At 44.0% G+C, this 16,186-nt stretch overlaps 1 protein-coding gene across 1 annotated transcript in view; it reads right to left on the reverse strand.

Moving 5' to 3' along the window:
• Positions 1–2,469: 2,469 nt before the first annotated feature.
• Positions 2,470–16,186, reverse strand: part of LOC149359632 (hepatocyte growth factor receptor-like) — a 34,416-nt gene continuing 20,699 nt past the window's right edge. Inside the window, exons 11-18 of the mRNA XM_089571786.1 lie at positions 13,931–14,180; positions 11,136–11,282; positions 10,480–10,566; positions 5,938–6,122; positions 5,350–5,453; positions 5,112–5,274; positions 4,873–5,009; positions 2,470–4,781 (exon numbers count right to left, since the gene is read on the reverse strand). Coding sequence (XP_089427912.1) covers positions 4,589–4,781; positions 4,873–5,009; positions 5,112–5,274; positions 5,350–5,453; positions 5,938–6,122; positions 10,480–10,566; positions 11,136–11,282; positions 13,931–14,180 — 1,266 coding nt within the window. The 3' untranslated portion in view covers positions 2,470–4,588. The remainder of the gene's footprint in view (positions 4,782–4,872; positions 5,010–5,111; positions 5,275–5,349; positions 5,454–5,937; positions 6,123–10,479; positions 10,567–11,135; positions 11,283–13,930; positions 14,181–16,186) is intronic.

Consider the following 16,186-nt stretch of genomic DNA (forward strand, 5'->3'; position numbering starts at 1 on the left):
GTCTTCCAAATTGGTAAGGTTATAGCACAACTTACTGCTGCGTGCCGATCTTTCGAAGGGGGCTTTACAAAAGACGCGAAGCGGGCTCAGAGAACACCGTCAGAATTTACTAAAGTGGCGGCAAAGAGAGAGGTGTATTACTTTTCAAACTCCGCATTTATTTCACCTGTACTGAGGGCCAGAGCTCCACCACAACAGATGTTCGGGATTCGCTTGGCAACTGCTTGCCGATGGTCATCAAGCAAAGCCTGTCTAGTTGATTAAAAGACTGTCTAATATAGTGCAAAGCATGACTAAGGCGAGACCGGATATCATTAGTTCAGTGCGAAAGCTTTGTACAGCAAACTTGTAAAGGTTGTTTTACAGCGGAAATTTCCTCTGCACACAATCCAGGAACATCGCGTTCAAGCTAGTGAAGATTTTAAAGCCTCTTCAGCAGCTGCTTTTTGGCAGATTTTTTATAATAAGACCTTATTGGATCGATCTTTATGGCTATGCGTCGAGCTTTCTCTTCAACATCTACCATCATAATAATAAAATTCAGATGACATCCATAATATCCAACGCTGCCGTCACTCAGTCTTTACAGTGCACATTCCTTACCAGCGAAGCACTAAGCTTTTAAAGCGTCCACATGCTACAGCGTGGGACAAGCGCATTCTCCGATCCGCGCAGAGACCATACATTGATTATAGAAGAAATAGGCTTTACATCACGCGTAGCAGATATGTAAATTCGGCAAGGATGAATGTGGCAGGTTTGTATAAGTTGTATAAAGGTGCAAGACTGCCGATCGTAGATTAAAACTGCGTTTTCACTAAGACATGATTGAACTCCAGGGTCCATATCAGATTTCTGGCAGAGGCCACTGCGGTAATTTGCTTCAAACACACAGTTATGGCCTGCTGTGGATGCAGCGAAACGGACACAGCCGAGGAGATACCTATTAATATAAAAATATGCTACCACTTCACCCGATCACTGTAAGCACGCACGTTGATGGCCTTCCACAACCCGCCGTACTATTTAAGATCGCACATATATGCCGCATATCTTCGTCGAACGATTATGTAACGTAGGGATGAAGGCAGTGTTTTAAGAAACACAAAGCAACTTGCCAAAATACACACCGCTCGGAACACGAACAAATATTTTTCTCCTAGAAAAAAGGCCTCAAGGCCTCCTTTGCGTACTGGTCAATTTCTATCTTAGTCTAATGCACCGTAACAAACTCCATGCATGTCCTGAAAACAGCCGGCGTAGCATCACTAGTTAGAGCTACCAGAGATTCAATAATGTGATGATAAGCTCCTCAAAGTTTGCCATGACGACCAACCACCAGATCGCACAATGACCTCAGCTACACGCGCATTTATATCAGTACTCGCGTCTTTAACTTTTCTCCGCTCCCACGTGCTATATGTCTATAGAATTATCTTCCAAACTGCATTCCATCGCAGCGCAACAATCATCTGGTCAAACATTATATCGATAACACCTAGCACGTTTTCTTCTTTGCCCGAGTCATGCCTGTTTTTTTTTTTTTTTTTTTTTTTGTCACACCCTGTTTATCAGCCCATTTGCCTTCCTGTGTATTTGCTCATGTTCTTTCTTTTTCGTTACTATTATGTCGTATTTATATTCAATTTTTTTTATCCAATGTTTTTCTGCATGTATTTTGTACTGTCGTGATAATTTGTAATCAGCTTTTAGAACGTAACAGTATTTGTTTTACCCATTTTTGGTCTTTTCTAGCTACTGTTGCACATATTTATTGCTCCCCTCTTACACAATGCCTTCCTGGAGGTCTGTAAGGTATCTGTAAATAAATAAATAAATAAATAAATAAATAAATAAATAAATAAATAAATAAATAAATAAATAAATAAATAAATAAATAAATAAAACTAGATATGAAGTCAGGCATTAGTAAAACACTCTCCGGGGCATGTTGGTTGACAGCTGGCAAGAATTAAAGCGCAACAAGACGACACAAAGGAGGTGAAAAAACGACAGGACAGGCGCCTGTCCTGTCGTTTTTTCTCCTCCTTTGTGTCGTCTTGTTGCGCTTTAATTCTTGCCAGAAGTCAGGCATCCACGATGTTTGGCGGCGATCCATGGGGATTCAGCATACTTTTCCTGAAGGCTGTACATTTCTCGCCTTGATTTCCAGGGCTGAAGTGTTTTTTTGTCCTTCAGCCTTCTACATCGAGGCTTGTGCCCGGCGAGTATCGTGTAATCAAACTCCTGAGACGAGGCAGAACTCGGTCACTTGCCCCGCTTCGCCCATGGAGATCCACACGAGAGCTGTCGTCATAGTTTGAATCACCAGAGTGGATTTCGGGCGCCTGTATGGCGCATTTGCTAGCAGAAGTTGCTACTTCGGCAGCGGCGTAACTCTGCATTGCCGAACTAGTAGTTCTGCCTCCGCTTGTTTCTATTATAGAGGTTTGTCCAGCACAGGTACTGTAATATTAATTTAGCAATATTTATTTTTATCAAGGGATATCACACGACGGACAAAGGTAAGTTTGAGAAATTCAGATGGGTGTGATCCGAAAGCAGTGGCTTTGATTTCATCACTTAATGACATCTTTCCTGCACGTTTGCGCATTGACTTCACACCTGTTGTGCACAAAAGAGAGCAATATAAAATCTTCTAAGCCATTCAAGCGACGAGCAGTATGATATGTAAAATGATGATTTGCAGAGCCTCTTAACCAAGTGAACACTGAATTTCACGGTACTTTCCAGTGATCCGGATGCATAACACTATACGAGCATATAGGAGCATCATCGCTGCTAAGCACAAAGTTTTCCCACTGAAAGCCATTTCATTGAGAGAGCAGATATGCACAAGTAATACAAGGTCTGTTCTGAAAGTAGTAGGACTCATTTTTTAAAATAAAATTTATTCATGAGAATAGTACAAACGATTAGAATTTTTAAAAGTAGCACCCTTCCGCACCTACATGCTGCTGCCAATGAATTTTCCAGTTTTCGTTCGCCTCCAGGAACACCTGGACGGAATGCTGCTTAGCTCCCTCGTCACGGCCTGTTGAACCACGTCTACCGATCCGTGATGTTTCCCCTTGAGCGTCGATTTTATTCTCGGGAATTTAAAAAAGTCTGGTGGGGCCAAGTCGTGGCTGTAGGGGGACTGAGGCAGCGTTGCCGCCTTATGCTGGGCAAGAAATCGGGGTCCTCATTCACGTGATGAAGAAGATCCTGACAGATCGCTTTCCGGTTGGCCTTTTGCTCCTCTGACAACACTCCCGGCGTCAACTTCGCGCACACTTTCTTCATGGCTAAGTTTTCGGTCACGATCTCAAAAACTCGGGTTTTGAGGAATGCTCAAGTCATCAGCAATAATTCTGATACTCATCCTACGATCACTGTTCAGTAAGTGTCTGACTCGCTACACATGTTCGTTGGTCTTGCTGGTCGAAGGGTGCCTGGAGCGGTCGTCGTCTTCCACTCTTTCCTTACCTTCTCGGAACAGCTTGTGCCACTCAAAAAACACCTGATCTACCCATAGCAGCGTCAGCGTAGGCCTCCTTAATCATTTCGCGAGTCTCCTTGCCCGTTTTGCTAAGATTTACACAAAATTTGATCGCGCATCGCTGATCAAGTAAACGCTCCTTGGTTCTGCGTGACGAGACGTTTCGACAGGGGTTCACAGTACAAGCGACCTGCTCTCTTCAACGGCCGAGAGCCGACTGCCGATTTTCCCCAGCATTCCCAATAACCCCTTTAAATGATTCTGCACGCGGAGACCACCTCTCGTCCGCCCGTTCGCCCAGGAAAGAACCAGTACTACTACTTTCAGAACAGACCCTGTATATACTGCACGAGCTCCCAGGGCAAGACCCTCAAACCGCAGTGGGCGATACAGGTTGCGCAACTACTACCTGGCTTTGTGATTGTAGACGTTGAGCGGTTTCGATCGAACATGCGTGAGCTATTTGACTGAGATTTGCCAAGCCGCACTTTAGTCCATTTTTTGTCTGTGCTTTCAAGCGAAGTACTGAATGGAATCAGCTCTTCGGTATCTGTCAACGTCAGGAGACACGATGTCTACTCTGCCCTTACTCGTTCCTGTCCTTGTTTAGGCTTATGCCCCTCGAATCACCTGTTGGTAGTTACGTGGTACGCTGTTATAATGTATCATAGCTTACTATAGCCACGCGTGTACAGCCAGGTAAGTGCTCCCTCAGTATTGTTTCAGCCAAGGATACGATAGGCTCGTAAATTTAGACGAAGACGGCACATTTTCTACTTAACTCATATTGCTAAAGCACAATTCTGAACTAGGTCATAGAGTTTGAGTACGCGGTTGTTCTGTAAAAACTTTGCTTCTCCAGCAACGCACTTCTAGCATGAAAACACGACGCTGCTTTGGAAACTGTCCAAGAGGGATATGCATGAACACCATGGGCACATCGCGGACAGTGGGTCTTCTTCTTGTTCCTGAGTAAATGAATGCGCTTTCCTTCAGAGCTCATTTTGGAGACAAGCTGCTCTGACATGTCTAAAGGACCTCAGAGCTTTCTTCTTGGGATGTGACTTGGTCCGAAACTCGAACTGATTACGCGGATGGCTCGGGAGCGCAAGTAAGGTCCCTAGGCGGGCAATTCATGTAGGCCGAGTTCAAGACGACTCTTTTGTCCCTGTTTCTCTTTGCCAGCTTGTCGATCACACCGGCGACTTCGGTGACGAGCTTCTCGAAAGTAGGTCGCATTTTTGGGTCGTTTCGCCAGCACTTGAGCATGATGTCGTACCTGCATTAAAGAAGAAGCGATTAAATGCACGAAATCTTAAGTTTTTAAGTCTTGCTTGAAGAAGAAAGAAAAAAGGTTCTCGTAAACTAACAGCTCTTTCGGGCAGAAATCTGGTCGCTCCATTCGGCGCCCTTGCCTCAGGTAGTTTGCGATGTCCCAGTTGTCCACGTCTGGGTACGGTGTCACACCACGCGTCATGAGCTCCCACAGCAGCACACCGTACGACCACTGGCGGAAAAAACCATGCCAGTTTGCGGCGTACTTTCCCAGCACTAGGGGAAAAAAAATTTTGGGAATGAACCGAACGCCTGCATCGGCAGGAATACTCACGACATCAGTCTTATGATTGTAAATGGCTTTCTCCAAGCTCTCTGGTGCCATCCATTTAACGGGAAGCTTGGTCTTCTTGTTATCACTGCTGTAGTAGTCCTTCTCGTAAATGTCACGTGAAAGACCGAAGTCAGCGATGCGTACCACAAAATTTTCGTCCAGCCTGCAATCAGTCCAAGAGTTCAGCGCATCGCGTGAGACACTTATGCAGTACAGCCACTCACAAATCCGTCTGCACTTACATGCAGCGAGATCTCTGTGCACGAACTTTATGCTGGCCAAGTACTTCATGCCTTCAGCCACGTCGATGCCAAATGTTATCAGCTGTTTCACTGTTGGATGCTGAAGAAGCGGAAAATAAAATGCATTAACCGGAAATCAGGTTCATTTACCGAAGGAAATTTCTGGTAACACAATTCAATACGTTTCAGAATGATGAGAGATTGGTCTATTCATTAATAGCAGCGGTGAAAGCTTTCACTACAGTGCATGATTCAAGAGAATTTTCATGAACATGCGCGGTATCTCTTGGGCACGTTCAGGAATAATTATTTCCAGGTGCAGAAGCGCAGCGTGATATGACTGCGGAAAACGGCTCTATTAATCTTATATTTAGCTTCTTTAACGGAGAGTGTCTTATAAGCTCGAAGCGTGCCATATTTCATCTCAAAATATTCTTTCATCGATGAAGGTTAGCAAAACAAACCTCGCACTCAAGGTAAGTGCTCGCAAGCTCCATTTTTTTCATTAGCTTTGTTCGCACGATTGTACGTGACTGCCTTCTTCTGCCCCAAACGAGGGAAAAATGTAGACAAGGCGGCCTTACATTTTTCTCGTCCCGTACGTAGGAGAGGAGGTCGCCGTACTTCATGTATGGTGTCATCACCATTAGGCCGTCTGTACTGTCGATGGTCAACCCTGTGAGCGGAAGTACGTTGGCGTGGTGGAAGTCCTTCATGATGAGAGCCTCCTCTAGGAACGACCGGCTGTCAATATCGCCGCCACTGGAGTCTGCAGCGTGAGGTTAAAACAGACAGCGAAGGCCAAAATGAAGTGAGCCGAAGTAAACTGACTGCTTGGCTTGAAGTAGGTTAGTTTCTGTATAGCAGGTGGTAAGAAAGAAGTGGGATGGTCTGACATCCTATGAGACTGTTAGGATAAAACCGGTCATCGTCAGTGTGTTGAGCGTGGAGGTAGAGGGATGTCAGGTTCGCTTTCAGTACCGTGTTCACATCGAGCACACAGAGTAGAGAACTTGACTTTGGAGATGTCTAGGTCATACTGCATCGAATGTTTTGAATAAGAGTGCAGACAATGTCTCGAAGATTCATATGCGTATGTAAAGCCCTTCTTATTGACACATAAGTCCAGTACAAACGGAAGCTAGGTCGAAATGTTTTGATCAGCACAGAAATAACTGCAATCATGGTCGTCGCCTTTGCAAATAAGAAATTGATGCGCGACAAGCCCTTCTTTGAACTCATTTTCATCAGAAACACAACTAATGTATCCATGACATTTCCGATGTTGCCAGAAATGAAAAATATATATAAGCGTCTGACGCTGCTTGCGACGCCGCCTAAGGTTCCCGCTTCAAACGAGTGCCTTGGAGTAAGAACCGAAGCGCCAAACGAGCGGCGCGAAAACTGTTCTCTTAGTACAAGCAGAAGGTCGGGATGGCACAAACTGGCTTGGGGCGGGGATCTTGGTCGTCGTCCCTGGTAGGGCAACCTGTCTCTGAGGGTCGAAGATCTCGGCAAATGTTTCGTGGTATGGAAATGCGCTTGGAGGCTGAGGGTCCCACGTTTGGCTAATACCGAGTGCTCGTCCTCTATATAGGCCTGAAGAGGAGCTCGACTGAATGAGGATCATTCCCTAAAGCCCACGCAGTCCTCATCCCTGCCCTTCCTAGGTCCCACAGCCCTAACCTGATAGCCAACATTTCGTTCCTACATCCACTCCGTCCATCGTTTCCCAGCTCAGGTCAAAGGATTCTGCCCAGGCCCGCATTCTGGCGTGTGGTTTCGTTGTCACTCGTAACATTGTCCGACATTCACTTGTATTTTTCGCCCGCTGGCGCATAAGGAACAGTTGTTCTACCTTGAACGAATTATTTTATGTTTTTTATTGAATTAAGCCTGCTTTGCTTTGAGCTGTGCAGGTTCGGGCTCTTTATTTTACAGCTATTTAGAGCAGTCCCAAGTCAACAATAGTAGTCAGCTAAGCGGTATGGGCTAGGTAATATTTAATTTACTTTTTACCACTAAACCTAACAAAACTCCTCACCTGAAAGTACCTGAAACGCGAGATGAAGCACCTTCGAGCTCCCTTTGTGCGAATTTGAGTTTCCGGTTCATAAGCTCGGTTTGTAAGGTGGTTCGAGAACGTTTATAATGTGAGAGCTCTATTTAATTTTGTAAGCATTAATAACAGAGTACATGTTGCCGCAACTGAACGTCTATCCACAGTTGCGGCAAAAAGTACCTTGCGAAATAGACGCAAAGCATGGCACGGAACAGAAAAATTATGATAACCCTACTGAAACGTTCCATAACAGCCACTCGTATGGAATAATGAGAATATGGAGTCGATAAATTATGGAAAAATATGTATGGAAGTTCATACCTTGTTTGTACGGTGTCCATAACCATTACATATATTTTCTATGCGATTTCTATAGAGTATACATGACGTCATATAGAGTCCGTAAGCTTCCATACATGCTTCTATATAGTCCATGGATATCGACATCTTATGCTCCATGCTGTGTCCACAAAATTTCTTATGGAAAGGTATAGAATTATGAAAGTCGTAATGTGGAAACTTTGAGAGGGCAAGATCATCTAGGTGAGAGGCATGCTGTTCTTGTGCGCCTTCGCCATTTATCGATGCTATCTCATTAAACATGAAACACTTTAAGTCAAATTACACAGCAATGTGCAAAAATGCATTGTATTTTTAGTGACAAGGCTGTAATGGCACTCAAACCACTAAAGTGTATCTACATTACTCACTTCACAGAGTGCTTAGTTAGAAGTGGATGGCTGCCTCTGTGAATCTCTCTGCTGACACTGGTGCGTAAGCAGGCCATCGTCTCTCTAAAACAACCTGCATTGCTCGAGCAGTCCGATATCTCCCACATCACAATGCACTAAGAGCATTGAGCTTTATAACGGTTGCTCAGGAATAGCTTTGTCGCCGGAGCCACACATTCTCTCTGCTCCGTCATTCAGCGCTCGCACAACTGTTGATTATTTGTACCTTGTTTTGGAAAAGCATGCACCAACAGACCTAAAATGCACCTTGCTTGTGTCGAGAAACGGAACAATGGAAACGCCGGTTTACTCCTGTGCGAAAGTAGGCACTCGCTAATTTCGCCGGGTTTCCGGAAATAAAGCAGCTTTGTTTGCGAAAATCATAAAATTACGAATACATAAACCCCACGTCAAACGCAATCTCCGGTGTACGGCTATCATAATTAAATTGTGCAATATCAGCAACACTCATGACAGCATAGTCAGGCAAGCGGCTGTAAAGTGTTTTCATGTTCGTTCAGGAAGGACCAGTTTGGTAAGGCGGAACATAGATCAAGGAGCCGCAGATAGACGGATTAAACCTGTTTTGAGTGTTTATTATTAAACTTCTTTTAAATTTTTATTTTTATCCGGACACCTAGAAAGAAATAAGCGGCTGATACACCATGAAATAACTTTCGTGAGGACTTTTTATGTTTTAAAGATGTTGTGCGCTGCAATTAAGAAATTATAAATGTGCTGTGGGGCTTCTTAGAACTGACACAATAAATAATCGTTGTTTTACGCTTGTTCTTCATAACCATCGTCAGTCTACGTCCTCTGTAGGACTAAGACCATCCAATATATATAGAATTCACCCTCTACCGTGCCAACTGTGGGAACTTTATTCCCACAACCTTCCTAATAGCATCCGTCCACCTGACCCTCCGAGGCCCCCGGCTACGCTGTTCCTCTCCTGGAACAGATTTCTTCTTATTTATTTATTTGGTACCTGCATCCCCTTTCGGCATTACAGCAGGGGGCACTTTCACACTTAACGGGGGAAAAAAGCTTCAGTAGGTAGAACACTACCAATATGTGGCGGGACTGCATTCCATTCGCGTATTGTTCGCAGAAAAAACGAATATCGGTGTACGTCACCTTTAAAGGGACATTCATAAAGCTTTACCGCTCTGTTATCTTAAGGAAGCATAGTTACCTGGCCTTTGCGTTACATGCCCTGATAACGTCTGATTGATTTAGACTGAGTTATATTAACATTCGTTTGATCCTGACCCATTCTGCTCTGCTCCCGTCTCTTTTATTTTCCTTTTATATTTTGCTGCGGTTTCTTCAATTTACGTTTAATCCTTTAGGTTAGGCTTTACTTTTCTGTCCTATAGCTTTCTACGAGTATGACACAACTGTTACCTCCTTTTCTCAATGGGGATATATTGGTAAACTGCTACGCACCACCTCAGAGTGCATGCTAAGCGCACTTCACCCCTTTCTTGTTCTACTAGCTATCTCACTCTCGCGGGTCGGGTCAGCCGCTACTACCTGTCCTAACAAAGCCTTTCCTTACCGATATTGTGCTTAACAGTCTATCGGAAACTATTGTTCCCTTCAAAGAACGCTAGCTACTTCGAATTTATTGTATTCATTTTTAAGCCAACCGTACCAATTTTCTTGTCTTTGATCTTTAGTTTTTCAGTTTGGCCCCGGAGTTACTCAGGAAAAGCAACTTCACGAGCGAATCAGCGCTGAATAAGGTATTTTCAATAACTTTTTTACTGAATTCAGTTCCCTGAATACCTCCTCTAAACACTTGGGGATTAGTGGTGAAGAAATCGTGGCTTATTTCATGACAGCCTTCTTGGTTTTGAGTTGATCTTTTTAAATGAGAAGGCTATGGCTGACGTGCAGCCGCTTTAGATATATTCCAGTATCGCTGCATATGCCTCTTCTCGTTTCTCGGTGCCTTCATGAGGGCTGAGGTTACGACTCAGTGAAATACTTTCTCGTAATATATGAAGGCATTGTTTAGGGGTTGTTTATATTCTACGCATTTCTCTACTCCCTGACTGATGGCCTGAATGTGGTCTGTTATGCGTACTTATTTTGGATTAATTTATGGTTGACATCTAAATCAGTGCCAAAAATTTTCTCTGCGCTTCAAAATTTCTGGGCCGTTTTTTAACTTTATGTAGGCAAGCCACCATTTCCCGATCGAATACATTCTATCAGAATGAATCCATCCAGCTTTCGCAGCACGTTCATGCATTTATTTTGCTGGGATGCCGAGTGGGTACTATCATCCGACGCTTATGCAGGAAAAGTGAAGGGTTACGTACTGTTGCGAAGAGTTTTCACGGCGACATCCTTGACCTGGCCTCTGCTTGGCACCTTCAAGGTACCGCGGTAGACACAACCGAAGTAACCTTTGGGTGCAGAGAATAATAATTAAGAAAATTTCGAATTAAAATTTGCACTGACTTAAGGTCCTGTGAAGAAAGCGTTGAGCATACTGAGCGAAGAGATTTGGCAAATAAGCTCCTACAAACATCTCACTTGAGCTGGTTAAGCCTTAAAACTGGTATCATGGCTCAGAAATGCCGTCGCATGAGGGTTTGTGCGTTCAAGAAAACTGTACTAAGCAAGATGCCGAAAGCAAACCCTAGGGGCTCGGGTCTGGAGGAAAAGATTTTATTGTTACCGGCCACAAGGAATTTGATATGTAGAGAAAAAAGTTGTATTACTTCATAGTGTGTCCGGTCATGGCCATGTGTTGTTGGACGTCAGTGCACAGTGATGAACCCCAGATTCTTTAAATTATTACCGAGGTCCCCCGCTTTCTCTTATCCTTCGTGGAACAACGGGTCGCTAAACAGCATGTACTACATGTCGATGTGTCTGTATGCTCGGCGACAATAAATACTCTTTCGGCTCTATTTAGCCCTATTTGACACATATTCAGTGCGTTCAGTGCGAAATTAGCAATCGAGGATACCTTGGCCGATGAGAGGGCCCAGTATGAGCAGTTCTCTGTTGAAGAGGAGTCTGCTTCTTTCAAGCATGTCTCTAGTCTCTTCATCCAGTTCAAAAGCAGCCTTCATTAAAGGCTTCTTCGCGCCAGAGTCCCCTGCTCGGAGGTAGCCTGCTTGAGAAGAAAACAAAAGATACACCTCGATGATCTGATTACATAACAATGCACGCACGTGCACTAACACGCGTACAGAGGTTCTCTTTTTCTATGTAATGTAAATCTCAAGAGGAGGCTCCTTTAGGTGAAATACCATATACGAGGGCAAGGAGCAGGATCTAGCCAATGGGGTGGAACTTTAATAATGTTAATGTTGTCAAACGCAGGTACCTGTAACGTCAGCACAGAAAACCATGAAAGCATCTATAAAGCATCCTTTAGGTAAGCAAGGGAACCTCGAGGTGCAGAGAGATATATGGTGCCCAGTTTCATTAAAAATCACTGGAATTAGACGCTCGCGAGGACGTTTTTGCAGGCTGGACGGTGCATTACTGGAATTTATTCTTTTAAGCGCAGAAAGACAGCACAGGAAAAAATGTTCTTGACAGGACAAGAGCCCTAACTATCAACACACCACTTGCTTTTATGCATCAGCTCTTATCAACCAAATGAAACAAAAGAAATCACACACGCACACATCAATTCAACTGAGATCCGATCATCCCATGAGATGGATTGCAGTGTTCCAGTGCTATTGCTGCGCATGATGTTCGAGTTTGTTTGGGGGGGGGGGGGGGGGGGGGCAAAACTGAAAGATTGCTCACAAACGTGTTACCAGCGCTTTCGATCTCATCAGCTTTTATTATCTCTCTTCCTAAATGCGTCTTGCACCTGTGCAAATCTCCGGTGGCTCAAGGATGACAGCGCATGCTCGAATATGATCAACCATTTTGCTGCATGATTTGTTTATTGAGGCGAAAGCCTTTAATGCCTCATACTGTCGTTAGCAGATGCGTCGGCAGGAGTGTCGACAGACGCGTCGGCAGCCGTGTCTACAGACGCGTCAGCAGCCGTGTCGACAGACGCGTCGGCAGATTCGTCCACCTTTCGGCGTCACTGCTTAAAAGGCTCAAGGTTCCAGCATGAATAAAGGCGCATCTAGTGAATGCATGGGCTTCATAAATAAAATAAAAGGAAAAAAGTCAAGAAAAGGGAAATAAAAATAAAAATAACAAAATAACCAAAAATAAACACAAAATAAAATAAGATGTGAAAATAAAAATAAGAACAATAAAATTAAGAAAATGGTTTATGGTTTATGGGGTTTGAGCAAGAAAATCAATAAAAACAAAATATGAAAAATAAAAAAATAAAAACAAACAGTGGCCAGGAAACGCTTTCGTCTTGCAGCACTTTTGAGAGCCAAAGTGCCCCCTGAATTATTTTTTAACTTCTAACTTAATTTTTAACTCGAAACATGAGTTTGCGCTCTGTCCTGCGAAGTTCATTTTTTTCTGTGCTGTGTTTGTGCGCTTCAAAAACCAATTCATAACAAAATGAACTGTGTAGGAATACCACTGCCTCTAACTTTCCGATGTAAACATGATCGCTTACTGCCTCTAATAAAAAGTTAATTAATCTACTTTAAATAGGCAGCGGCCTTACAGAGGAAACTGATATTGCTTGGTGCCTCCCTGGTCGCATAACTTATTTGCACAGGTTGATTTCATGTATTCTGAGACAGTCTGATTCATGTTTCTGGGTGAAGAGTCTAAGTGCGTGTTCATAAACCATATGTAAAGAAATATCTCTTAGCAATGTGGAAAAATACTGCATATTCGTGTTCGCGCTTCATCCCAACCTCATCGTACCAATCAGAGCCTATATTTAAGAAATCTTTAACACTTAACATTGACCCCCCTGTATACTGCTGACAGAAAATGACACGATTGGTTCTCGCTGACGACGGCCTGTGAGCTTCCTCTGAAAGCCATTCAACGCGCGCCGTCCTTTACGAAAATCGAGAACTCTATACCTGCTTGCTTCATAAATGCGATTACGGGCGCTGACAGGCTGCATCGCATTTTTTTTTATCCTAACCGCGAATTTAATATGCAGCGACAGCAAAGCTAATCTAAGACGCAGAATATCCTAATATGTGTAGTCGTAATGCTGTGCTGCAGTGCAACTGATACTCTTGCGTATGTATGCAGGTATACGTGCCTGCATAAATATACCTGTGTGAATGTATCTACGCATGTGTGCACTGCCGTGAGCACAAGTGGTGTTTAGCACTTAAAATTCAGCTGGACTGCACACCCGCGCCTGTTACAGGCACCAGCTGCTGTCGAGTCTAGAGTCGATGTGAGCACATTTACGTAAAGGCGTGTCCGTTTGCTGGTTTCAATCAGTGACACTCCTGGTTGGGAAAAAAGAGCAGAGGAGTAAAAAAGGCAGTGAGCCGGGAATCTATATTTGGCATACGCCTTATCTGCTCCAGCCAGCTCGTATTTTTTTAGTGTCAGTTGCGTAAAATGTGGACTTATTAGGTATATCGGCACGCTAGACTTTTTATTGAAATGTGATTTGAGGTCTAGTCGGCTTGGGTATCCGGTTACTGCACGCCTTCTTTTTTTTAACCTTAACATTTTTGAATCTCTCAATTCACATGCTGCTCAAAAAGAACTTCGAACAAGCCGCGTCGTGACTGCTAACTTATCGTACTATAGCCATCTCGTACCGAATAGTTTATCACGGTGAAAGACCGCCCACATAGTGAACGGAAGACGTTAGGCAAATGAAAGGCCGATAAGGGATCTCACTGTTGTCCACACTGCGTCGGGTGCTGGGTGTGAGATGGCGGATTTCAATATCGTAGGGGTGAACAGGCTGCGTAGACATTTTCGACCGACAGTGGCGTCTTCGGAAAAGTAAGAACAACCCCACAGCGATCACAGCCACCAGGAGGCAAGAGACGACCACTGCGACTAAGACCAGATCCACATGCGGACCGGAACCCGCGGCAAGCCCGATCACACGGCCAATGAGGTAGCTCCGTCCCTCATATATCACCTGCAGAGGAAAATCATGGTTATTATCCGATCATAACAGCTTTATTAGCAACACAAGTGCAATACAACTCGAATTTGTGGTGATATAAAGACAGAACTTGTCATAACTTTTTGAACAGGTCACTATTAAGTGTGATGCTAGGGAAGTTCTGTGATAAAGGTAAGGACAATGTGCTAAAAATCAAAAGCTTCTGAAGCATAAGCTGCAGAAAAAAAGCAAAGAAAAGCTAAAAAAGGAACGCCAATTTAGCTTATTAAGATAGAAATGTAGAGGGTGCAAACCGCCGGCCAATAAGAGAAATGCAAACAGAGCTATAATGTGCAACCAGAAGACTCGCACAAAAAGCATACAAGTTAAACGTGTTATAGAATTAATTTTATCTCCAATCGCACGGTGCGTTAAGAAAGCCTCAGAGAGTTTTCAATAACTTGGCCGTTAACAGTGTTATCTCAGAAAAGAGTAACGGTGCATAAAGTAATAATGCCTTGCATGATCATGCGACCCCTTTGGGCCTACATCCGTGAGCCCCGTAATATGTCAGGACCGAGGGTTTTGCCTCTAGAGATTACCACGTACAAATACCACCGACAGAGACTGCCTGACAACACTGGCGTCTACAAGTAAAAGATGAAGTGGCACGAGGACAGAAGAAACGCGCACTGAAGCGCCGTTGGACTTTCACTTCAAACTTATGTTCAACGAATGTGTAAAAATATCATTAAATCAACCTCATGCACCACATCAGAGCCAGGGAGTGGCCGCACCACATTTTATTGTCGTGGACATGTTTGAAAACAGTTGTTTGGGGGAGTGGCTGATATAGAACATCGAGATCAATTCACAGAGTAAATAGCATATGCGGCAAAAAGGGTAAGGTAGGGAGCCACGCGTCCCAACATAGATTGAGTACCCAACTGATTAATATAACCTAACGTGATTAACTTTACGGCAGGAGATGGCTTTCACATACGCTATAAGTCAATGTGTTCCTTTTTATGCTAATTTGGAGCAATGTTTTCTAGCTCTATTGCTTGTTGTCTTTCGGAGGATGGGCTGAATAGGGTTGGGTCATGTGTATGTGTATGGCGCACTTTGGGAAAGAAGTTCAATTGCAATTCCAACGCTGCCCGCGCGTGCTTGCATACCCGCACCATTTCTTGTGTTATTCGTAACTGCCTAACAGTGGACTGTCTACCTCAACTGCGAGGTAGCTTTCCAATTTTTTTGTAGAAATCTGCCGAAGGTTCTTACGGTCAAACAATACAACGGCGCAACACGCGGAAATGAAAACCGGTACAGCCACGAAAATGCCGAAAAAGTCGAAGCACTCTCCACAACGGTTATTTGTTCTTTCAGTATGGCGTTAGTGGGGAATAAGAAAATTTCACTGAATTTCTGGAAAAAACAACTGCTGATAAATGAGGTAAAGAAGAGCCAAAACAAAACGAACATTTTTGTTTAATACGGCTGCGTATAAAAAGCTAAGCGTTGATGATTGAGGCCACGGCCAACTTTGACAACTGACTTTGACAAAAACAGGTATGAGGCAACCTTTATAACTTTTAGATAGGCGAGTTGTTTTGCAGGTGATATTTCGTTGCAGGGAACTCATTCCTACTGCAGCCTCTTTCTGCTGCAATAACTAATATTGCTACAAACGTATTAGATGGTTTACATGAGGTAATTGGTGAAGTCACGACTTTAGTGCTGTTTCCATTTTTTTTTTGTACGCAAAGCGGGTCTACATAACAAGGACTTTCTGGAGCTCTGGCCTCAGAGTTTCGCTCATTGTTGCGTAACATCTGCATCAAATAATATTTTGCCCCTCCAACCCCGCTATTCCCCCATCCCCAACCCAACCCGGGAGGACTGGGAGGTGACCCTGCTCGGCTGCCACGACTTACAGGCCCAACAAGCCTTAGTCGGGCGCGCCCGGGCGGCGGCAGCCGCCACTGGGGTTCCATACTAGGGACCTCCACCTAGTGTTTGTAAGGATCGGTCCCTTA

The sequence above is a fragment of the Amblyomma mixtum genome, chromosome 2 (assembly GCF_055824585.1).
Source record: "Amblyomma mixtum isolate Tamu chromosome 2, ASM5582458v1, whole genome shotgun sequence".
Lineage (NCBI taxonomy): Eukaryota > Metazoa > Arthropoda > Arachnida > Ixodida > Ixodidae > Amblyomma > Amblyomma mixtum.